This window comes from Phocoena sinus, chromosome 1, assembly GCF_008692025.1.
Source record: "Phocoena sinus isolate mPhoSin1 chromosome 1, mPhoSin1.pri, whole genome shotgun sequence".
In the NCBI taxonomy this organism is placed as follows: Eukaryota; Metazoa; Chordata; class Mammalia; order Artiodactyla; family Phocoenidae; genus Phocoena; species Phocoena sinus.
The window spans coordinates 22,469,302-22,492,991 of NC_045763.1; the positions used below are offsets into that span (position 1 = coordinate 22,469,302).

Consider the following 23,690-nt stretch of genomic DNA (forward strand, 5'->3'; position numbering starts at 1 on the left):
GTTGAGAGTTCGCCTGCCAATGCAGGGAACGCGGGTTCGTGCCCCCGTCCAGGAAGATCCCATATGCCGCAGAGCGGCTGGGCCCGTGAGCCATGGCCGCTGAGCCTCCATGTCCAGAGCCTGTGGTCCGCAACGGGAGAGGCCACAACAGTGAGAGACCCATGTACCGCAAAAACAAAACAAAAACAAACAAAAAAAAGTGTCTACCTAGAGTTCAGGTATGATAGAATGACCTTCAGAGTCAGAATCAACATGAAAGGGAGAAAGTATCCTTCTGCAGAGGCCACGCCTTTGACCTGGGTAACCCCCAGACACAATCAAAAGCCCTGAAAGGTCACCACAGGGAACTTGAAATCCTGAAGAACTGTTTGTATCCTGTCCTGAAGAAGGAGTGGAGTGTGTTAACAAGACAGGGTAGTCGGCGCCTGTTTTCCATCACTAGCTCCCAACCTCAGTTCACACCCTCATCTTTTTTATCTGGCCTCCCTCCCCCACTCTTGGTTTCCCCTTCCCCCAAGTCCATTCTCTGCATTCTCCACTTCGTTCTAAAACAAAAATCTGCTTCTGTCACTCACGTGCTTAAATCCGTTCCATAGTTCCCCATTTCCCCAGGGAAGAGGCTGCCTCCTTAGACAATACCCTGAATCCATGGTCTGTCTCTCCCTCTCCAGTTCCTCCGCATGGCACCCTCTGCCCCAGTCAGACCTTGGCAGTTTCCCACAACCACCACAGGCTCCCATCGCTCCCTGTCAGTGCACGGGATGCTTCTACTAGGATGCCCTGCCGTTTTAGGCTTAACCTGGAAAGCCTTTGTTAAGCCCCGGCTGAGCCAGATAACCTTGTGCGTACCGTTGTCACAGCCCTGAGTAGCTGCTGATAGTCCTATTTCTCATCTTTCTCTGATGGAGAGCCTCTTGAGAGCAGGGAGGATCCGAATCTCTTTTGTCCGTACAGTCCCTTCCACACTAGATTCTCCCAAACAAACCTTGATTTCAAGTAGTCTTTCTGGTTGTCAGTCCTCTTGTCCCAATTTGGGGTCTTCAAAATACACACCCACTGTACCCTTGCCAGGGCGGAGAGAGCCTGGTTAGGAGCGCCTTAGTCAGAGCGCGCCACTTGCACTTCCCGGGGCGGCCGCCAGGGGCCGCCGGGCTCTTTGTTTTCTTTTCTGGCCCGGGGTCGGGGCCGGAGGCCTGTAGAGCGCATGCTCTGGGGCAGTTCGCGGCCGGGCCGGGGAGCGGAGGAGTTCCTTGTGGCCGACCTGCAGCGAGGTAGGTCGCGCCCGTCACGCGCGGAGCGTCGGGGCGGAGGGCGGCGCGCGGGCACCGGCGGTCGGCGGCGGGTCGGGGCCGTTGCTTGCGCGCCCCCGTGTCGCGCGGCGCCGGCCCCACGTGAAGCCGAGTGGCTGAGAGGTGCGGGCGTGCGAGTCTTCGGCCCCGCGGGCCCCCCGGAGCCTGCCGGGCCCCGCCTCGCCAGAGCGAGGGCCGCGCGGCCCCTTTGCAGCCGCGCCTCGCACGCCTGGCCCGCGCCGCCCGCGGGGGCGGGAGATTCAAACGGCCCTAGCGCGGCCGGCCAGGTTGCGCGCGGCCGCGGTGACCTCGCCGCCGCGGTGCGCCGACCAGCGCGCCTCCCGGGCCGGGGCGGCAGCTCCGGCGGGGCCGCGTTTCCGGAGCGGGAAAGTGATTAAGTCCGGCACTGGTTTGGAGAATGCGGTTTGCAGAGTGGGGCGGAACCCTGCCCGACGAGGGTCTGCTTTTAGGAGGGTAGGCTACTGAGGGTCTACGCGGAGAGCGAAATCTCAGCGTCAACAGGCACCGTCACGACGACTGTTGACCGGTTGGAGAGGTGTGCCGGGAACTCCGCACCAACTCATCTGTCAACAGATTATTTACTGGCAGTCCACTCCGTGCCGCGCGTGCAGGGCTGGGGAACATGGTGAAAGGGCCCCGTGTGGCCTTGGCGGAGCTCGCGGTCTCCCTGGGGAGGCCCATGTGGGGCCATACTTACGGTCCAGGGCGATCCCTGAAGTGTGCCCGTGGATCCGGGGCGCTGCTGGCGGATATTAACAGAGGTGCGCCAACCAAGTGTGACTTGGGTGCCCCAGCAGAAGCTGAGTGTACGGAGTGTGGAGGGGAACTCGGAGGTTCACCCAAGCCTGCGCAGGAGGGTTAGGTATGGCTTTCCAGCCGAGGTTACTCTTGGCCCGGATTTTGAAGGAACAATGGAGTTATCCAGGCAGACTGAGGATGGGCGGGGTTAGGGTGATCCTGGCAGGGAACACAGCACATGCAAAAGCATGAAGGTGTAGTTGAGTGTTATCATCAGGGGTACCACGGTGTTTGATTGGAGCACAGGGTACAAGGAGGGGAAGAGCAAGATATTCCTGCAGGGGCTGGGTCTCAAAAGGTCTGGAGTGCAAGACCAAGGAACACTGGGTGGGGTGGAGAAGGCAGCGATGGTTTCACCCAAGAAGGGCATCAGAATTGAGTCTGGAAAGATGAACTAGGAGTTCTACATGCGCCTGTTGGCGAAAACATCCCAAGAGCAGGAATAGTGTTCAGCTTGGCAACTTCCTAGTTGGGTACCCTTGGGCCACCCACCCAATCCCCATGGGCCTTGTTTCCCTTACCTGTAAGGTGAAGGTAAGAGGCTTGTGGTGAGGATTACTAATACCCTATTATTTCCATAAAGCTGTGGTTGTAACATCTGGTGGAAGATGTGGCCCCTTTCCCCTGGGAAAAATGAACGCACTTAAGCCGAGGCTCAGCTCCCTATGTAAGGGGGATTCTCCAGTAAGGAGTTCCTGGGTGAAGTCTACCAGCTCTGTGCCTGACATGAGGCAGGAGCTCAGCAAATGTTTGTTGACAGATGAGCCTCTCTTCTCCCTTCCCTCCTGGGGACTTTTTTTTTTTTTTTTTTGTTATACAGCAGGGTCTTATTCTGTATTTTATACATATTAGTGTATACATGTCAATCCCAACCTCCCAATTCATCCCCCCCACCACCACTCCCCCCACCACTTTCCCCCCTTGGTGTCCATAGTTTGTTCTCTACATCTGTGTCTCTATATCTGCCCTGCAAACCGGTTCATCTGTACCATTTTTCTAGGTTCCACATATATGCGTTAATATCTGATACTTGTTTTTCTCTTTGTGACTTACTTCACTCTGTATGACAGTCTCTAGATCCATCCACGTGTCTGCAAATGACCCAATTTCCTTCCTTTTTATGGCTGAGTAATATTCCATAGCGTATATGTACCACATCTTTATCCATTCATCTGTCGATGGGAATTTAGGTTGCTTCCATGACCTGGCTATTGTAAATACTGCTGCAGTGAACATTGGGGTGCATGTGTCTTTTTGAATTATGGTTTTCTCAGGGTATATGCCCAGTAGTGGGATTGCTGGGTCATATGGTAATTCTATGTTTAGTTTTTTAAGGAACCTCCATACCGTTCTCCATAGTGGCGGTAACAATTTACATTCCCACCAAGAGGATTCCCTTTTCTCCACACCCTCTCCAGCATTTGTTGTTTGTAGATCTTCTGATGATGCCCATTCTAACTGGTGTGAGGTGATACCTCATTGTAGTTTTGATTTGCATTTCTCTAATAATTAGTGATGTTGAGCAGCTTTGCATGTTCTTCTTGGCCATCTGTATGTCTTCTTTGGAGAAATGTCTATTTAGGTCCTCTGCCCATTTTCTGATTGGGATGTTTGTTTTTTTAACATTGAGCTGCATGAGCTGTTTATATATTTTGGAGATTAATCCTTTGTCCGTTGATTCGTTTGCAAATATTTTCTCCCATTCTGAAGGTTGTCTTTTCATCTTGTTTGTAGTTTGCTTTGCAAAAGCTTTTAAATTTCATTAGGTCCCATTTGTTTATTTTTGGTTCTATTTCCATAACTCTAGGAGGTGGATCAAAAAAGATCTTGCTGTGATTTATGTCAAAGAGTGTTCTTCCTATGTTTTCCTCTAAGAGTTTTATAATGTCCAGTCTTATGTTTAGGTCTCTAATCCATTTTTTTTTTTTTTTTTTTTTGCGGTACGTGGGCCTCTCACTGTTGTGGCCTCTCCCGTTGCGGAGCACAGGCTCCGGACACGCAGGCTCAGCGGCCATGGCTCACGAGTGCAGCCGCTCCGCAGCATGTGGGATCTTCCCGGACCCGGGCACGAACCCGTGTCCCCTGCCTCGACAGGTGGACTCTCAACCACTGAGCCACCAGGGAAGCCCTCTAATCCATTTTGAGCTTATTTTTGTGTATGGTGTTAGGGAGTGTTCTAGTTTCATTCTTTTACATGTAGCTGTGCAGTTTTCCCAGCACCACTTATTGAAGAGATTGTCTTTTCTCCATTGTATATCCTTGCCTCCTTTGTCATAGATTAGTTGATCATAGGTGTGTGGGTTAATTTCTGGGCTTTCTATCCTGTTCCATTGATCTATATTTCTGTTTTTGTGCCAGTACCATATTGTCTTGATTACTGTAGCTTTGTAGTATAGTCTGAAGTCAGGGAGTCTGATTCCTCCAACTCCGTTTTTTTCCCTCAAGACTGCTTGGGCTATTTGGGGTCTTTTGTGTCTCCATACAAATTTTAAGATTTTTTGTTCTAGTTCTGTAAAAAATGCCACTGGTAATTTGATAGGGATTGCATTGAATCTGTAGATTGCTTTGGGTAGTATAGTCATTTTCACTATATTGATTTTTCCAATCCAAGAACATGGTATATCTTTCCATCTGTTTGTGTCATCTTTGATTTCTTTCATCAGTGTCTTATAGTTTTCTGAGTACAGGTCTTTCACCTCCTTAGGTAGGCTTTTTTTTTTTTTTTTTTTTTTTGGGGTACACGGGCCTCTCACTGTTGTGGCCTCTGCCGTTGCAGAGCACAGGCTCCGGACGCGCAGGCTCAGCGGCCATGGCTCACGGGCCCAGCCGCTCCGCGGCATGTGGGATCTTCCCAGACCGGGGCACGAACCCGTGTCCCCTGCATCGGCAGGCGGACTCTCAACCACTGCCCCACCAGGGAAGCCCTTAGGTAGGTTTATTCCTAGGTATTTTATTCTTTTTGTTGCAATGGTGAATGGGATTGTTTCCTTAATTTCTCTTTTTGATCTTTTTTTGTGAGTATATAGGAATGCAAGAGATTTCTGTGCATTAATTTTGTATCCTGCAACTTTACAGATTCATTGATTAGTAGTTTTCTGGTGGCATCTTTAGGATTCTCTATGTATAGTATCATGTCATCTGCAAACAGTGACAGTTTGACTTCTTCTTTTCCAATTTGTATTCCTTTTATTTCTTTTTCTTCTCTGATTCCCGTGGCTGGGACTTCCAAAACTATGCTGAATAATAGTGGTGAGAATGGACATCCTTGTCTTGTTCCTGATCTTAGAGGAAATGCTTTCAGTTTTTCACCATTGAGAATGATGTTTGCTGTGGGTTTGTCCTTTATTATGTTGAGGTAGGTTCCCCCTATGCCCACTTTCTGGAGAGTTTTTATCATAAATGGGAGTTGAATTTTGTCAGACGGTTTTTTTGCATCTACTGAGATGATTATATGGTTTTTCTTGTTCAATTTGTTAATATGGTGTATCACATTGATTGATTTGTGTATATTGAAGAATCCTTGCATCCCTGGGATAAATCCCACTTGATCATGGTGTATGATCCTTTTAATGTGTTGTTGGATTCTGTTTGCTAGTATTTTGTTGAGGATTTTTGCATCTATACTCATCAGTGATACTGGTCTGTAATTTTCTTTTTTTGTAGTATCTTTGTCTGGTTTTGGTATTAGGGTGATGGTGGCCTCATAGAATGAGTTTGGGAGTGTTCCTTCCTCTGCAATTTTTTGGAAGAGTTTGAGAAGGATGGGTGTTAGCTCTTCTCTAAATGTTTGATAGAATTCAGCTGTGAAGCCATCTGGTCCTGGACTTTTGTTTGTTGGAAGATTTTTAGTCACAGTTTCAATTTCATTACTTGTGATTGGTCTGTTCATATTTTCTGTTTCTTCCTGGTTCAGTCTTGGAAAGTTATACCTTTCTAAGAATTTGTCCATTTCTTCCAGGTTGTCCATTCTATTGGCATAGAGTTACTTGTAGTAGTCTCTTAGGATGCTTTGTATTTCTGCGGTGTCTGTTGTAACTTCTCCTTTTTCATTTCTAATTTTATTGACTTGAGTCCTCTCCCTGTTTTCTTGATGAATCTGGCTAAAGGTTTATCAATTTAGTTTATCTTCTCAACAAACCAGCCTTTAGTTTTATTCATTTTGCTGTTGTTTTCTTCGTTTCTATTTCATTTATTTCTGCTCTGATCTTTTTTTTTTTTTTTTTTTTTGCGGTACGCGGGCCTCTCACTGTTGTGGCCTCTCCTGTTGCAGAGCACAGGCTCCAGACGCGCAGGCTCAGTGGCCATGGCTCACGGGCCTAGCCACTCCGCAGCATGTGGGATCTTCCCAGACCGGGCACGAACCCGTGTCCCCTGCTTCGGCAGGCAGACTCTCAACCACTGCGCCACCAGGGAAGCCCTCTGCTCTGATCTTTATAATTTCTTTCCTTCTACTAACTTTGGGTTTTGTTTATTCTTCTTTCTCTAGTTCCTTTAGCTGTAAGGTTAGATTGTTCATTTGAGTTGTTTCTTGAGGTAGGCTTGTATTGCTATAAACTTCCCTCTTAGAACTGCTTTTGCTGCATCCCATTGGTTTTGGATCATCGTGTTTTCGTTGTAATTTGTCTCTAGATATTTTTTGATTTCCTCTTTGATTTCTTCAGTGATCTTTTGGTTATTTAGTAACGTATTGTTTAGCCTCCATGTGTTTGTGTTTTTTACGTTTTTTTCCCTGTAATTGATTTCTAATCTCATAATGTTGTGGTCCGAAAAGATACTTGATATGATTTCAATTTTCTTAAATTTACCAAGGCTTGATTTGTGACCCAAGATGTGATCTATCCTGAAGTATGTTCCATGTGCACTTGAGAAGAAAGTGTAACCTGCTGTTTTTGAATGGAATGTCCTATAAATATCAATTAAATCTATCTCATCTATTGTGTCATTTAAAGCTTGTGTTTCCTTATTAATTTTGTGTTTGGATGATCTGTCCATTGGTGTGGGGTGTTAAAGTCCCCAACTATTATTGTGTTACTGTCGATTTCCTTTTTTTTTTTTTTTTTTTTTTTTTTGCTGTACGTTGGCCCCTCACTGCTGTGGCCTCTCCCGCTGCGGAGCACAGGCTCCGGATGCGCAGACTCAGCGGCCATGGCTCACGAGCCCAGCCGCTCCGTGGCATGTGGGATCTTCCCGGATCGGGGCACGAACCCGTGTCCCCTGCATCGGCAGGCGGACTCTCAACCACTGCGCCACCAGGGAAGCCCCGATTTCCTTTTTTATAGCTGTTAGCAGTTGCCTTATGTATTGAGGTGCTCCTATGTTGGGTGCATATATATTTATAATTGTTATATCTTCTTCTGGGATTGATTCCTTGATCATTATGTAGTGTCCTTCCTTGTCTCTTGTAACATTCTTTATTTTAAAGTCTATTTTATCTGATATGAGTATTGCTGCTCCAGATTTATTTGCTTTCCATTTGAATGGAATATGTTTTTCCATCCCTCCTGGGGACTTTTCTCACAAAGAGATTCTTTAGCCATTGCGTCTGGTGGGCAAGTGTCTGTCTCCTGATGTCGGGGTGGGTGGGGACAGCTGCTGTGGTCAGAGAGGGCTCTGTCTCCCTTTGCAGAGATGAGGTCACAGCAGGTCACTGCAGGAACACCACGGCCCTGGTAGACTGTCTAGTCTGCTGTGCCTTCATTCACCAAATGAGGAAACTGAGGCCCAGAGAGAAGTAGGGAGGGGGAATGCTCTCGTCCTAGTGGTGAGTGGTTGGGAGACCTGGGCTGTCATCCCACCTCTATGTGACCTGGGGCACCTTCCTCTGAGCCTCTACTTATCTGTAAAGCCAGGATGATCACACCTCCAAGGGCAGGTGTGAATGTTCTAGGAGAGGCTGGCACACCTCAGGTGCCTATTGGTAGAAGTTGTCTCTGTATCTGACTTATTGGATTGTATCTCAGTCTTCTCCTAGACTGTAAACTCCTTGAAGATGGAAGCTGTGTTTGTCTATTGGGGCTGCAGGGTAGGGACAAAAGACTACTACTTATTCTTAGCCCAGGTACTCAGTGTCTGGCTAAGAAAACACCCAGAGCGGTTAGAGAGGGAGTCTGTCAAAGGACTGATGTGTACGGTAGAGGATATGCAGGTGGGTCATGGGTACAGGGTTCCACCTTTTAGAAGGTGCCCTCTCATCTTCCACCCTGCCTCAGGGATTGCTCACAGCAGCACCCTGCAGTGCCTGGAGTCCTCTGTTTGAGAGATGAAGACTGTCAGGCTCAAAGGGAACTCAGGTGTGTTGGACTTGAAAGCCAGTGCTCTCTCCACCACAGCATGGAGTTGTACCCGTCGTCCTTCCATACGTCTTTCAGCAGATTTGTCACCCACGTGGCTCACCCTCCCAGGCCCTAGCTGCCTCCGAGCTCCTCTCTGCTCTCACTATCCTGTCCCCCTCGGCAGGCTGCTGCCCTCTGCTCCTTGCCTTTGGCCAAGCTCATAGGGGATCCTGGGGAGGCCTGTCCAGGCTGCCTCGACCCCTGCCTGGATCACGGCCTGCCTTTAGCCAGCCATTCTTGTTTTGTTTTTGTTTTTAATTATCAGATATACCTGGATTCTATTCCTGGCTCTCCTTTCTGATGGTATGAACTTCAGCAAGTAAATTGACTTCTCTGAGCCTCAGTTCCCTCAACTGTGAAATAGGAGTGACAGTGCCTTCTTCAGCTTGTTGTGAGAAGTTGAAGGTTGTTGGCATATGGAAAGTAGGCGAGGCCAGTGTCCCAGAGAGACTCATTTTAAGGAGCAGATTGATATGGTGGATAGACAGGTAAATTTAAATAATCATGATCTAAAAGTCTGCCCTAATTTCTCTGCGAGAATGATTCCTTTAGGATTGAGAGAGGGATCAGAGGTGGCTTACCAATGGAGGTGACTTTGAGCAGAACTTCTTCTAGTAGGATAGGGATGGGATGGTACAGAGATGCACGTGGTATGGAGAGAATAGTAGGCAGTCTAAGATTGTGTGAGAAGAGAAGGGACGATGTGACAGACAAGGTAGGAGGCCAAAAGTCGTGTTAGTGTCAGACCCTGGAGGTCTTTAGTACCAGGTTAAGAAATGTGGGCAGAGGGAGCCACTGAGGAGTCTGAGCAAGGAAGCAGCTTGTTTCAGGTTTGAGGTTTAAAAAGATCATGAATGGCTTGTAGAGCGGGTTGGCGATGGGGGTGGGCAGTAGGGAGATGAGAGACAAGCTTCTGTCTTTTCTGGGGGAGAGAGTATGAGGGAGAGTTCTCAGACAGGCTGAGGGACTGGGGAGTGTGGGGAGGAAGTAGGTAGGGGCACCAGCCCTGGGGTCTGAGTGACTAGGTACTTGGTACAGATCTTGATTTCCTCGTCCAGTCTTGGGTAAGACACTTTACCTTTTTGAGCCTCAGTTTCCTCGTCTGTAAAGTGGGATTAGTGTGGTTAGCTTGCAGTGAGATGCCCCAGAATATTAGCCCAAAACACAGGTGGCTAAGGAGATACTGCCTGGGTCTGTTCCAACCCACACTAACACTTTTTTTTTTGGTTAATGACCCATGACACCAAATACCTCATATAGCCTTTATTTTTCTCCACCCCAGGCCTTGCCCACAGGTCAACCCAACATCAGCAGCAATGTGCTGATATTATTCTGTTCCCTTTTTTCTCACTTCTGGCTGTAAGTACTTTTCCATGCTACCACACAGTCTCCCTCCCCAGCACAGCTAACTGGTACAGGTCATTCTGATGAACTGACGGGAAATATGCCCTTGGCGGGACAGGGCCCTAGACACAGTGAACTGGCTGGCAACCTGGCCAGGGGTACAAGAAACAGTGGATACCTGTTACGTCCCACACTCCTTAACCCATCCAGCTCTGCCTACTTAACATCCCTTCTTGGTCGGCTCCCACGCACTTCACACTTAACAAAAACGCCTGGTGAGGTGGACCTCTCAGTCTCTCCTCTCCTGTTTGTCCCACAGTGTTCTCAGTAACTGGAAGACGACCATCTACTTATTCACTTAAGCCAAAGCCTGGGGGTCCTTGTGTTTGGCCAAGTTCATGGGGGATCAGGGAGGCTGGGTTTTATAGGATGAAAAAGTCATTCTGGGTTCCTCCCTCACCCTCATTCCCCACATCTAATCCGCCAGCAAAGCAAGCCTGTCTCCTAAATTGATCTGTTTTGTCTTCTTTTCTCTCTTGCCTCAGACCAAATCAAGTCGCTGACTTCTCTCATTTGGATGCCTGCAATCTCCTCCTCTTCCAAATCATTGCATTTTCTCTACAGTAGCCAGAACAATCGTTAAGAAGACATTTTTCTTAAAACTCTTCTGTTTTCCCTACTAGGCCTTGTATGATCCATCGCCTGCTCCCCTTGTGCCATGTGATCCATCGCTGTCCACCTACAGCCCTGCTGGCCTCCCCAGGTTCCTGAGCACATCACATGCTTTTGTCCGGGTCTTCCCCTGCTAGCTTTTTCTTGCTAGTATTTCAAGCCTTAGCCCAAATGTTACCTATCTGACCTATATCTCCTCCCCCGTCCCAGTTTTTCTCGCTTTTTTTTTTTTTACTGTGGTAAAATACACATAACATAAAATTGACCATTTTAACCATTTTTAATTGTATATAGTTCAGTGGCATTAAGTACGTTTACAGTGTTGTGCCTTGCCTATCCTTCACACAACACCATGTGTAATAATACTCTGTGTGTGTGTGTATGTGCGTGTGTGTCTTTCCCACTAGAATTAAGCTCCATGAGAACAGGGAGAGGGTTAGTTTTCTTTTTCCTTGCTACACCTGGCAGTGGTAATAGGCATTCATGGAATGAATGAGTACACGCTGCCACGTACTGAGTACTTACTGTGTGCTTGGCACTCCAAGGTCCTTTACAAACATTTCATTCAGTCTTTTTTCTTTTTTTTTTTTGGCTGTGCTGGGTCTTCGTTGCTGGGCGCGGGCTTTCTCTGACTGCGGCAAGCGGGGGTTAGTCTTTGTTGTGGTGCGCGGGCTTTTCATTGTGGTGGCTTCTCTTGTTACAGAGCATGGGCTCTAAGCACACGGGCTTCAGTAGTTGTGGCACGTGGGCTCAGTAGCTGCGGCTTGCAGGCTTTAGAGCACAGGCTCAGTTGTGGCGCACGGGCTTAGTTGCTCCACGGCATGTGGGATCTTCCCGGACCAGGGATTAAACCCGTGTCCCCTGCATTGGCAGGCGGATTCTTAACCGCTGAGCCACCAGGGGAGTGCTTCATTTAGTCTTGACAGCAGCCCTGGAAGTGGTCATTGCCTCCCTTTTTACAGATGAGGGTACAGCTCAGAGAGGTTAAAGCTGCCAGAGAGGGACTTCCCTGGTGGCGCAGTGGTTGAGAATCTGCCTGCCAATGCAGGGGACACAGGTTCGAACCCTGGTCTGGGAAGATCCCACATGCCGCGGAGCAACAAAGCCCGCGTACCACAACTACTGAAGCCCATGCGCCTAGAGCCCGTGCTCTGCAACAAGAGAAGCCACCGCACTGAGAAGCCCGCGCACCGCAACGAAGAGTAGCCCCTGCTCGCCGCAACTAGAGAAAGCCCGCGCGCAGCAACGAAGACCCAACGCAGACAAAAGTAAATAAATTAAATAAATAAATTTAAAAAAAAAAAGCTGCCATAGAGGTCAACCATGGTCACAGAAGCAGGGCTGAACAAACCACAGCTCTGGCAGATGAATCCAATTCCCTTTATCCTAAGGAATGTGCATTTCTAATGTGGGAAAAGGGGTTTCAAAGAGGCTACTTGGAGGGGAGGAGTTCAACCCTGGGAGAATAGAAGTTGGGTGAAACACGGAAATGCCTCAACAGAGTCAAAACTGGGCCAGTCACAACCTGTAGAAGCTCAACCTGCAGAGGCTCAACCTACACAGCCTTGGCGGATTGTAGGCCTTTGGCTATTTCGCCATCTTCAGTACTTTGTTCTCTTCCCCCAGGATAGTCAGCAGAAATGGCCTGGAAATTCCAGGCCACTCACTTTGTGCTCATATACCATGGAATGCGGAGCTGGAGAGGCAGAGGCTCTAGGACCTACTGGAAGGAAGGAAGGGAGGGAGGGAGGAAGAATGGGGTGCTGTTTAGGCCCACAGAGGAGCCTGAGAAGGTCTCTTGGAGTTCTCTTTCCATTTGTAGCCTCGGGTAGAGTCTCCATCCCTTTTCCGTAGAATGGAGGAGAGGTGGGTTAGATTAGATTAGAGCTGTGCCTGAGCATCACCTGGGACAGACCCTAGATGTTATAACACCAGCATTGATTTATTGAGCACTTACTATGTTATTACTTTTACAGAATTAGCTCAATTAGTCATAGACTGTCACAACAGGGTGTGGGTACTATTATTATCCCTGTTTTACTGAGGAGGAAACTGAATCATGAAGAGATTAAATAACTTTGTCCAAGGTCAAACAGCTAGAAAGCAACTGAGCACATATTCTGGCTCCTCTTAACCACCACTTGCTCTACCACTTTTGCATCTGGGTAGCTGCAAATTGCCCTCCTTAGAGTTTGAGAGCCTAAGGCTTAGACAACTGAACTGTCTTTCATAACCTTGAAGCCAGGACTCAATAAAGATTTATTTCGAAAGCTGCTTATGTGGGGGGAAAAGGCTTTCGACACAATTTGGGCTGGATTGGAATTGAGATAGCCATGGAGAAAGTCTGTTCTCAGAGGTCTTGAGGAGACAAGGCAGCAGCAGTTAGTTTAAGGAGTGAAGGGCTCAGGGCTGAGGCTTTCAGCTGCCCGGGATCGTGCTAGGTGCAACAGCCCTTCTTGTCACCCATAGGTGATTTCCTTTCCCCCTTTTGTAACACCGTCTGTTTGTGTGAGTGTGTATACAGTGTTTATCTCTTGTTGGACTGCTTAGAGGAAAGCCAAGTTCCTCCCAGGAGTGGTGGCATTTTGGATCAAAGGGCACAGATGGTTTGGTTTGCTTTTATTTAATGAGAACGGCTTTGTGTGTGTGTGGTCTGATTATGGCAGTTATGCATAACCAGAGTTCCTAGTGGTTATGTTGGGGTTGGGAGGAGTTGTGAGGGATACTTCACTTAATGTTCTTCAATGTTTTAATTTTTTATAATAAAATTTTAAAAATACATGTAATGTTTCTTGTAGCTTTGATAATATAGGTAAACTACAAAGAAAGAAGTAAAAGTTGTCCATAATCCCATTTTCCAGAGGTTACCATTATCAATATTGAATGTATTTCCTTCCACACATTTTTATATGTGTATGCTTTTTCTTTTCCACAAATGGGATGATGGGCTATTTTTCAATCTGTTTATATTACTTGGCAATGATTCAGTAAATAAATCTCTGAAAGCATCACTTTTAATGGCTTCGTCCTGTTTTATCATCAATATACCACATATTATCTAGCCAGTCCCCTACTCCTGAGTGTATGCGTTGCTCCATTTTTTGTTGTTTTTTTAATGTTATGAAGAATACAGTAGAGAATATTTGTGGATCTTAATCTTTGGGTGTATTTATTTGGTTCTTCTCAGATAAATTCTGAGAAGTGGAATTGCTGGACATCTCTTCTCACTTTTTTTTTTAGGGTTTTTGATGAATATTGCCTAATTAGAGCAGGAAAATGATTGCCATTTCTGACATGGAGTATTTGCCTGGGTTTTTCAGGACAGGAAGATGCCACCCAAGCGTATAACTAAGAGAAGGTCACCCCCCGAAGATGCCCTCCCCAAAAGCAAGAAGGTGAAGGGTAAGTTGGCCTTGGCCTCTACTTCAGTATGGGTGGCCTCTTGGCACCCCCAGAATCTGGAACTGGGCTCCTTTTTCCCTGAGATTTGAAGCTGAGGGGCCTGGAAGTCCAGGAACTCCACCCAGCTGGAGAGTCTCCTGTAGCTCACTGAATCCCACCCTCTGGGAATCTTAAAGGGGCAGAGACTTGCCTAAAAGCACTCAGATACTGGCAAAAAAACTAGACCCTAGGGCTTTGCCCCAGGCAGTAATGCATCATGGTTAAGACCATTGACCTCCAGACTGGGTTCAAGTCCTGGCTCTGCCACTTTCTAGCTACACATAGCTTTGAGCAAATCACTAACCTCACTGAGCTTGGACTACTACCCCATTCATAAAATGGGCGACCTCACTGGGCTGTCCTGAGGAAAATGAGATCATGTCCTGGTAGCACTGGAGGGAGGTGGCTGTGGTCTCCTCTCTCCTGGGACCCTGGAGGGAGTCAGGGAGGAGAGAGAGCCACCCCCAATCTGGGAGGGGGGAATATGGACCCACACTCAGACACTGTCTGTCTTTTGCAGACCCTGGTAACCAGGCAGTGAGGGTCGTTGCCTCCCGCCGCGTTCCAGGCGCCCGCTCCTGCCAAGGTGCCTGCGGGCCGAACCCTCCTGACCAGAAAGCCGGACCAGGCGGCTGCTTGCCCAGCGCACCCTCTGCGCAGCCGCAGCAGTCCTGGCAGCCTGGTCACACCCCCAGGGGGAGGGGCTGGACGCCATTGGCTGTCCGGGGCTACGGGCGGTCGCTGTTGGCCACCAGATGGCCCTGTGCCGCACACTGGTTGGCGTGTTCCTGTCTGCAAAAGCCTGTGCGGGTTCTTAACTCCTACCCCTTCCTTTTCAGCTGCCTGTCCGCTCCCACGTAGGAGCGGAGTGGGGGTCAGTGTACCTATGTCCAAGGGTTAAGTCACAGCCTGAGGATGCACTGCAAACTCTACTAATTATTCTGTGACCTTCTCTGAGACTCTGTTCCCTTTTCTGTAAAGTGGGATCCTAAGAATGGAAGGTCTCTAGCATAATGTGAGGGCCTGCAAAGCAGTCTAACACTAGTAAGCAGTCGGTAAAGGGGTCGACATTATTATGCCCTGGTAGTATGGTTCCCGACCAAGAACAACCTATCAGGAAAACTAGCTTGTGTCCCCACTGTTCTTTAACCCTCTCCACCAAGATTCATTTGCCGATATTGAGTGTCTCGTTTCCATTTCCTTCCACTCACATTAATAATGTGATCAGTTTTTAATCTGCACAAAAACCCTATGAGATAAGTACTTTTGTTATCCTCGTTTCACAGTGAGGAAACTTAGGCTTGGAGAGGTCAGATGGTCTGTGGCAGGGCAGGGGCTTGAACCCAGGTCTGTGTGATCCCAGAGCCTGTGCAGTGACCTCTCCTCTCTCCCGTCATCCTACACACTCAGGGGCTGTCTCCTTCACCCCTCAGTCTCACATAGGTCCCACAACACAGAACCGGGTTTGGTGCTGACGCTGGGCCAGGGCGACGTGGGCCAGCTGGGGCTGGGCGAGAATGTGATGGAGAGGAAGAAGCCAGCCCTGGTGCCCATTCTAGAGGACATCGTGCAAGCTGAGGCTGGGGGCATGCACACTGTGTGTCTAAGCAAAAGTGGCCAGGTAGGTTGGGCGTGGCACAGGATGGGACAGGGCCTGGGGTTAGTAGGGGGCTTGGGGAAGGAGCTTTGAACCACACGCATTACTCTGTGGAGTTGGAGCTGACTAGACAAGCAGGGATTGGCCTAAACAAGAACGGACGGAGCGGCCAGGCCTTGCACTAATGGGGGCATCCTGGGCACAGGTCTACTCCTTCGGCTGCAATGATGAGGGTGCCCTGGGAAGGGACACATCAGTGGAGGGCTCAGAGATGGTCCCTGGGAAAGTGGAACTGCAAGAGAAGGTGATACAGGTGTCAGCAGGAGACAGTCACACAGCGGCCCTCACCGAGGATGGCCGTGTCTTCCTTTGGGGCTCCTTCCGGGTAAGACTGGGTCTGGAAGACGGCATGGGGGCTGGTGGGCAGAATTAACTGGTGGGGCCCCAAAGATAACCCATCATGAGACCCCTGTTTTACTTACTGGGGAAATCAAGGCCCTGGGCAGAGCTTGGGCCCAGACCCAGGTTTCTGGCTTCTTCATCCAGGCCTGTCCACACCACTGCTGTTCCCTGGACTCTGATGTTATGATGTTTGCGTCTTGGGAAAGGGGTGGGTCAAGGATGCCTTTGGGCTGAGGCTAAGCCAGGAAGCCTACTGACCCATCTCCCTGCCTTCAACCTCCCCCCTCCCCTTCCCAGCCTTCTTGCACACTTCTCAGGGGTTTGGGGGCACATCTCAGAACTTCCAGGACAGGAGAGTGTGGTTTAAAAAGCAGATACAGCATTAAAATTGTTTTGGTACTTTAGTATTCGATTTATTTTGAAATGTCAAAAATAAAGGAATCTGATGTTTCCTCATTGGGGCTGATTTTAAATTTTTTTTATTGATAATTTCAAACACATAAAAGTAAGCAGAATACTATATTGAACTCTATCTGCTTGCCCCAACAATTATCAGCTTATGACCAAACTTGTTTCATCTTTACTCCCTTCCGTTCCCCAACTCCTTTGTTATTTTAATGCAAATCACAGACCACGTATGATTTCATTCGTAAGTATTGCACTGTGTGGCCTGGCTCCTGCCCACTTCTCCATCTCCATCTGGCACCAGTGCCCTTCACCAGACAGCTCTGTGGCTGACTGCAAAGCTGGATCTGGCTGGTATGAGGCAGGAAGAACTGGCTGAAAACTCTTCCGCCCCTCCCTTCCAGGACAATAACGGTGTGATCGGGCTCTTGGAGCCCATGAAAAAGAGCATGGTGCCTGTGCAGGTGCAGCTGAGTACGCCCGTGGTGAAGGTGGCCTCAGGTGAGTCTGCAGGTACTCACTCTGGGCAGGAGTTGGAGAACCTTTCTGAGGGGCTGGCCCAGCCTTGGCCCTTACAGACAAGCCCTGCATCCCTTGCCTTCCTCTCACCCTCAGGAAACGACCACTTGGTGATGCTGACAGTTGATGGCGACCTCTGTACTTTGGGCTGCGGGGAGCAGGGCCAACTGGGCCGCGTGCCTGAATTATTTGCTAATCGTGGTGGCCGGCAGGGCCTCGGTAGGTGGCTTAGGTCCCTCTGGCGGGGCAAGTTGGCAAGCCACCCCCGGTGAAGGTCAGAGGTAGAAGGGATTCTCTGTGTTCAGGCTTGTATCAGGTGGACCTGCGGTGGTAGTTAAGGACTCGGATTCTAGAGCCAGACTACCCCAGGTTTGAATCGTGGCCCTACCAGCTACTGGCTGTGGGCCCCTGGACATAGTTTCCTCATCTCTAAACCCACCTACCTCTAAACCTACCTCACTGGTTTGTTGTGAAGTTAAATGAGTTTACATAAAAGACTGTCTGGCACATGGTAAGTTCCAGGTAAATGTTACCCCTATGGCTGTGGGAGTCTGAGTGAGGCACTTGGACTCTCCTGGCCTCAGTTTCCTCTTCTGTATAATAGGAACAAGAGTCCCTGCCTAGCCTCCCTGCGAGGGCTTTAGCAGTGAAGGAGAAACAGATGGGGCAGAGAGGAGAGGCTGTGTGTGTCTGCCACTGACCCTGGCCTGCTCTCTGCCTGCAGAACGACTCCTGGTCCCCAAGTGTGTGATGCTGAAATCCAGGGGAAGCCGGGGCCATGTCAGATTCCAGGATGCCTTCTGTGGTGCCTACTTCACCTTTGCCATCTCCTCTGAGGGCCATGTATATGGCTTTGGCCTCTCCAACTACCATCAGCTAGGTGAGTCCCAAGCCCATCGTCCAAGGTCTCCCAGAGTGACCTGGGCTCCAGTCCTGCCTCCACCCCTCATTCGTTGTGCACCCTTGGCGGGGTCACCTAACCCCTCAGAGCCTCAGTTTTCTCATCTGTAAAATGAGAATATAAATACCCTGGTGTGGGGTGGGGGCCACACTGGGAGGGGAAGAAGAAGGCAGCTCCTTGGACACCCTCACGCCTGACAGCTCTGTCCTGGCCTCTTCCCCCAGGAACCCCAGGCACAGAATCTTGCTTTGTACCTCAGAACCTGACGTCCTTCAGGAACTCCACGAAGTCCTGGGTGGGCTTCTCTGGTGGCCAGCACCATACAGTCTGCATGGATTCAGAAGGTAGGGCCTCCTGGTCCATCTCTGGATTGGAGGTGGAGTGTTCCCTGGGCACAGGCCTGGCCACACTCTGGAGATGGTGGTGCTCGGAACCTGGGCCTGCTCCATGGACTGGGCTGGCTGTGGGTCCACGAGGGTTGCCCCCGTCCCCCAGCGTCCTGGTGTTCTTCCACGTGTGAGTTCAATGGGGGCCTGGGGGGGGGTTCTCCCAGGCCTCCCCCAAAACTGAAAAGGACACTTCAGACCTCACCACCCTGGGAATGGGGGACCAGCTCCCACAGATATAGGTGCTCACATGGCCTACCCGGAGCATGCCCTCTGCTACTCCTCGTCTCTCTCCCTCCTCCACAGGAAGAGCATACAGCCTGGGCCGGGCTGAGTATGGGCGGCTGGGCCTTGGGGAAGGTGCCGAGGAGAAGAGCGTACCCACCCTCATCTCCAGGCTGCCCGCCGTCTCCACGGTGGCTTGTGGGGCCTCTGTGGGATATGCTGTGACCAAGGATGGTGAGTGGGGCTGCCCACAGTCGGTCTGGTTAGAGTCTGGGGGTCGTGGTTCTTACCGAAGTGCCCAGTAGCCTCTGATGTCCACCATCAGATGGAGCTGAGGTGTGGAGAACACTGTTCATGGTGACGTTGCTTTTGGCCTGATTGTCAGAAGCTCTGGCTTTGATGACAAAATGGGTAAACATGTTATTTTAATAGAAGTGATTTGTTCTGTAGAGGAGAAAAACAGCAAAGGGAGATATATCACTGAGGCCCAGACAAGCAGTAGGACTTGAACCCATGTCTCCAGACTCCTAACTCAGGCTTCTCTTTACATTTTATACCATGGTGACCCTTTTTATTTACAACCTAGTAGGCGCTGGCTTCCGAGGGAGTTGTACTTAGAATTTTATTAGAGAAAGAAGGCTTAGTAGTTGGGGTCCTGGCAAGTACAGCAGAGGAGGGTGTGGACAGGTGGTCACCAAAGCCTGAGTGGAACAGCCATGGAGGCCTTGAGAAATCTGGCTGGCAGAGGTGCTTGACCTGGGATTATCTGGGAAGAGTTCCTGAGGAAGTGGGGCTTGTACTGCACCATGAAGGTTCAGTCCTTTATAAGCAAAGGAGGGCATCCAGAGCAGTCTCAAAGGCAGGTGGTCCTGGGAATGGAGGTGATATAGGGGTTTGGGGAATGGCCAGTCATTGTCGGGCCTTGAATGCCACGCCTAGGGGCAGGCAGAAGTTTTTGGCAATGTGTAAGGACTGCGGTCTCTGGTTGACAGAGCTCTTCTTTGTCCATCATCTCCTTGCTTCCTCCCAGCTTCCCTGAACGCCCGGAGGCTGGGACATTGCCAGGCAGCCACAGGCCCAGGCCAAAATCCACCCTCGTGTGCCAGGCTTCTCACACTACAGAAAGGTGGGGCTTGGGACCCTGGAGATACAGCTGCCCGTATTTCCGTCCTTTGTAGGTCGTGTTTTTGCCTGGGGCATGGGCACCAACTACCAGCTGGGCACAGGACAGGAAGAGGATGTCTGGAGCCCCGTGGAGATGACAGGCAAACAGTTGGAGAACCGTGTGGTCTTATCTGTGTCCAGCGGGGGCCAGCACACAGTCTTACTAGTCAAGGACAAGGAACAGAGTTGATGAAGCGTCTGAGGGCCTGGTTTCCGGCCCCCCCACCTCCCTCCTGGAACAAGCAAGCCATGATGTCTACATATTCCAGCAGGCCTCTTCCAGCTCCAAGTACTCTGTCATCTCCTGCCTTTCTCCCATCAGCAGAACAGAATGCTTCTCTTTTTTTTCCCTCCTGTTCCGGAATCATCCTGGGACCTACAGGATGAGGGTGGGATAGATGGAAGAGGGGAGGGGGTTTTAATCAGAAGGAACATTGCTGACCCCACAGCTATGTGGTTAGACCTTTCCCCCTCATCCCTACTTCCCCTGGTCCTGGCTGACCCTGGTTTTGCCTATCAAAAACCAAAACTTCCTCTCCTGCGTGTTTGGTGCCCATACTCTGAGAAGTCGGGGCTCTGCCAAGCCCTGCTCTAGTCATGTGCCACTCTTCCTGTCCTTCACAACCCACAGACAAACGGTACAGTCCTGAGACCCAGCTGTCATGGACCTACGCCTGGGGAAACTGGAGAAGGGGCAGGGCTACCCAGCCATGGGCAACCCCAAGCCAAATATTTGGCCCTGAACAGGTGCCCATGGGGCAAAAAGAAAAACAGTGATCCTCCGCTGGATCAAGAAAAAAGCCAGTCAGCCTTTCTCCCAGAAGCACAGAGCATTCTGCCCTTCAGGCCTTGTCTGCCGAGTCTCACCCATCCAACCTGCCTCACCTGCAAGCCAAGGGCCTGAACTCCAGAAAGGAAGCTATGCCTGCAGGGCAGGACCTCGGGGAGAGGGGAAGGAGGGCTTTATAAGCAAACTTACAGCAATATTGAGAATGAAGGGAGGGCAGGGAAGAGGGTTGGAGGGGCAGAGACTGGTCCCCAGAAAGGGAAGCAGTAGCTTGTACAGAGGCTGAAAAAATAGAAGAGAGTATTGATTTTTTTTTTAATGTAAAGTATTTTGGAGGGGAGAGTGAAATCTTTTAACACTTTGAATAAATTTAGAGTTTTATAAAACAGGCCACTTGTTTTCTACATGCTCCCTGCTTTTTTAAGGGAGCACCTGCTGTGTTGGGATGGGCAGAATAACCCCATGCCTGTAGCCCTGGTGAAGACTAGGGCTTCAGGGGTGTCAAGAGGTCCTGGTGTGTGCCAGTCAGCTGCGGTTTTTTTTTTTGTTTTTTGTATGGAACAGTGGCTGTTCTAGACAAATAAAAAAAAGTTGATTGATTTTTGTTAGGTATTTATGTTTCAGGAATCACTGGATTTAAAAAAAATTGTACTGTGTATTGTGTGAGACATGGGATGGATCTTTTAATACCCTAATCCCAAACCGAGATTTTTGAGTACACAGTACATCTCTAGAAGTACTTATGCTAAGTTTACTGATGTACTGTATCATTTCTTTTTTTTTTTTTTTTTTGCGGTACGCGGGCCTCTCACCGTTGTGGCCTCTCCCGTTGCGGAGCATAGGCTCCGGACACACAGGCTCAGCGGCCATGGCTCACGGGCCCAGCGGCTCCGCGGCATGTGGGATCTTCCCGGACCGGGGCCCGAACCCGTGTCCCCTGCATCGGCAGACGGACTCTCAACCACTGCGCCACCAGGGAAGCCCTGTACTGTATCATTTCAAAAGCTAGTACAATTAAACATGATTAACTACACAGTAACAACTTAGTGCGTAATGCTGTAGATTTTCACAGGCATTTGAGCAACCAAATCATATAGAGCTGACCTGTCCAGTATGGTGGTCAGTACCTGCATGTGGCTATTTACATTTAATTTAAATTTGGAAAAATGTAAAATGGACTTCCTCGGTTGCACTAGCCACATTTCAAGTCCTCAGTAGTCAGAAGTGTCTAGCGCCTATGGTTCTGGGCTATGCGAATACAGAAATTCATAGAACATTTCCATAACTGCAGAAAGTTACAGTAAACGGTGCTGATATAGGAGGTTTGTATATTAGAGCAGGGAAGTTTTACTAGCACCAGGAGGATTCTTCCATATCAGTGACTCTTGGAAAAATGAATATGATGTAAAATAACTTAAAATGTATTCTGTGATTGGTTTTTTCCCCTTGAACTTTTAGTTTTGATGCATGTACTATCCTGATGAGAAATTGACTTCTTAGAAGGGAAAAATCACACTTTTGATTTTAGTATTTTCTTTGTGAAGAAGCACCTGTGTGTCTGCTCTTCCCACGCCCACTCCGCCCAAAAAAGTCCAGTTGGATTAGATTTACTGAAGTTTTCCCTTTTGACAACATAGCAGGTTGAAAGTGCCCTATCCTTAATAACAGCTCTTGTGGATTGGGACTCAAAGGGGCCAGGCATTGTGCCGAGCACTTTGCATACAATAATAGCTCATTTGATCGCCTTGTGCAGTGGGAATTGCTGTCCCTCAGGAAAAAGTCCATGAGAGTTCAAGTGTCTAGCTTGAGGCCAAGCTACCAAGTGTCACAGACTAGGCTAGAATTTAAATCAGCCTCCACCGGAGCCCAGAACCTCAGTTTCTTTTCCTTGTATTGAACATAAGAGTTATAAAGCTCTCTGTGGGTGCTTTACATATGTTAGAACAGTTTCAGGCACATAGCAAAGGCCCCACAAGCCTCTGCTGTTATGACCGTTGAACATTTTAAAGTTCCCTGTGGTTAATAATTGCCTTGTTTTTCACATGCTTAGTTTTTTGGTGTAAGTATCATTTATTCAGTGTTCATATCGCTATCAGAAGTGTAAATCCCCTTTTCCGTGTTCAAACACATCAGGTATTCTCAATTTTACCTTTTCTCCCATCCTCCTCCAACCTGAATTGGTTACCCCAAAACAAATGTAATCACCCCATATGGCTCAGCTATAAATAATATTTGCAAAGTCATAATAATGTTAAGTGTTTTGACAAATTATAGTCAGAAGATGGAGAAGTGTGTATGTATGAGGGGCAGTCCCTAAAATATCTGGGGCTTCCCTGGTGGCGCAGTGGTTGAGAATCCGCCTGCTAATGCAGGGGACACGGGTTCAAGCCCTGGTCTGGGAAGATCCCACATGCCGCGGAGCAACTAGGCCCGTGCGCCACAACTACTGAGCCTGCGCGTCTGGAGCCTGTGCTTCGCAACAAGAGAGGCCGCGATAGTGAGAGGCCCGCGCACCACGATGAAGAGTGGCCCCCGCTTGCCACAACTAGAGTAAGCCCTTGCACAGAAATGAAGACGCAACACACCAAAAATAAATTAATAAACTCCTACCCACAACATCTTCTTAAAAATAAATAAATAAAATATCTGAAACTACAAATGAATAGAAAGTATACTATTTAGGGCTTCCCTGGTGGTGCAGTGGTTGAGAGTCCGCCTGCCAATGCAGGGGACACGGATTCGTGCCCCGGTCCGGGAAGATCCCACGTGCCGCGGAGCGGCGGGGCTCGTGAGCCATGGCCGCTGAGCCTGCGAGTCTGGAGCCTGTGCTCTGCAGTGGGAGAGGCCACAGCAGTGAGAGGCCCGCATACCGAAAAAAGAAAAGAAAGAAAGTATACTATTTAGAAATACACAGATTTTAGGGAAAAGATTTGGAAGTGGTTGCCTCAAGGGACTGGAAGTTGGGAATAGGGATAGATGGGGTAAGGGACAGCTGTTTATCGTTTGACATAAATTCAAAATTTTTTTTTTCAGTGCCTACCATATCCCAGACATGGTTGTGGGAATTTGATTAGAAAGCGTGAACAAGGAATCCTATCTGATAAAGCTTACATTCTAAATTAAAAATAAACATTTAAAAATCTTCCATAAGGGGGCTTCCCTGGTGGCGCAGTGGTTGGGAGTCTGCCTGCTGATGCAGGGGACACGGGTTCGTGCCCCGGTCTGGGAAGATCCCACATGCCGCGGAGCGGCTGGGCCCATGAGCCCGCGTACCGCAAAAAAAAAAAAAAAAAAAATATTCCATAAGTAAAATAATTTTTTTTTTTTTTTTTTTTTTTTTGCGGTACGCGGGCCTCTCACTGCTGTGGCCTCTCCCGTTGCGGAGCACAGGCTCCGGACACGCAGGC

The 23,690-nt window shown here is 49.0% G+C and overlaps 1 protein-coding gene across 5 annotated transcripts; it reads left to right on the forward strand.

Moving 5' to 3' along the window:
* The first annotated feature begins 1,188 nt into the window (after nt 1-1,188).
* RCC1 (regulator of chromosome condensation 1) lies at nt 1,189-20,895 on the forward strand. 5 transcript variants are annotated; one of them, XM_032609226.1, is made up of 11 exons: nt 1,223-1,271; nt 13,777-13,858; nt 14,418-14,483; nt 15,331-15,518; nt 15,700-15,879; nt 16,706-16,802; nt 16,917-17,039; nt 17,545-17,700; nt 17,946-18,065; nt 18,414-18,566; nt 19,511-20,895. In XM_032609226.1, exons 2-11 carry the CDS (start codon nt 13,786-13,788, stop codon nt 19,684-19,686), a joined length of 1,332 nt encoding a protein of 443 aa, XP_032465117.1. In that variant the 5' UTR covers nt 1,223-1,271; nt 13,777-13,785; the 3' UTR covers nt 19,687-20,895. The 5 variants fall into 5 exon arrangements, with proteins under 5 accessions (XP_032465126.1, XP_032465117.1, XP_032465152.1 ...); XM_032609235.1 differs by lacking the exon at nt 14,418-14,483 and having other exon boundaries at nt 1,189-1,271; nt 19,511-20,672; XM_032609244.1 differs by lacking the exons at nt 1,223-1,271; nt 14,418-14,483 and adding an exon at nt 1,812-1,845 and having other exon boundaries at nt 19,511-19,686.
* Nucleotides 20,896-23,690: the final 2,795 nt, after the last annotated feature.

What these genes read in the sequence shown, in the direction of transcription:
- RCC1 (XM_032609226.1), top strand. Translation starts at nt 13,786, where the DNA reads ATGCCACCCAAGCGTATAACTAAGAGAAGGTCACCCCCCGAAGATGCC. An exon ending in CTCCAACTACCATCAGCTAG is followed by an intron (nt 17,701 to 17,945) that starts GTGAGTCCCAAG and finishes CTCTTCCCCCAG; the next exon opens with GAACCCCAGGCACAGAATCT. An exon ending in AGTCTGCATGGATTCAGAAG is followed by an intron (nt 18,066 to 18,413) that starts GTAGGGCCTCCT and finishes CCTCCTCCACAG; the next exon opens with GAAGAGCATACAGCCTGGGC.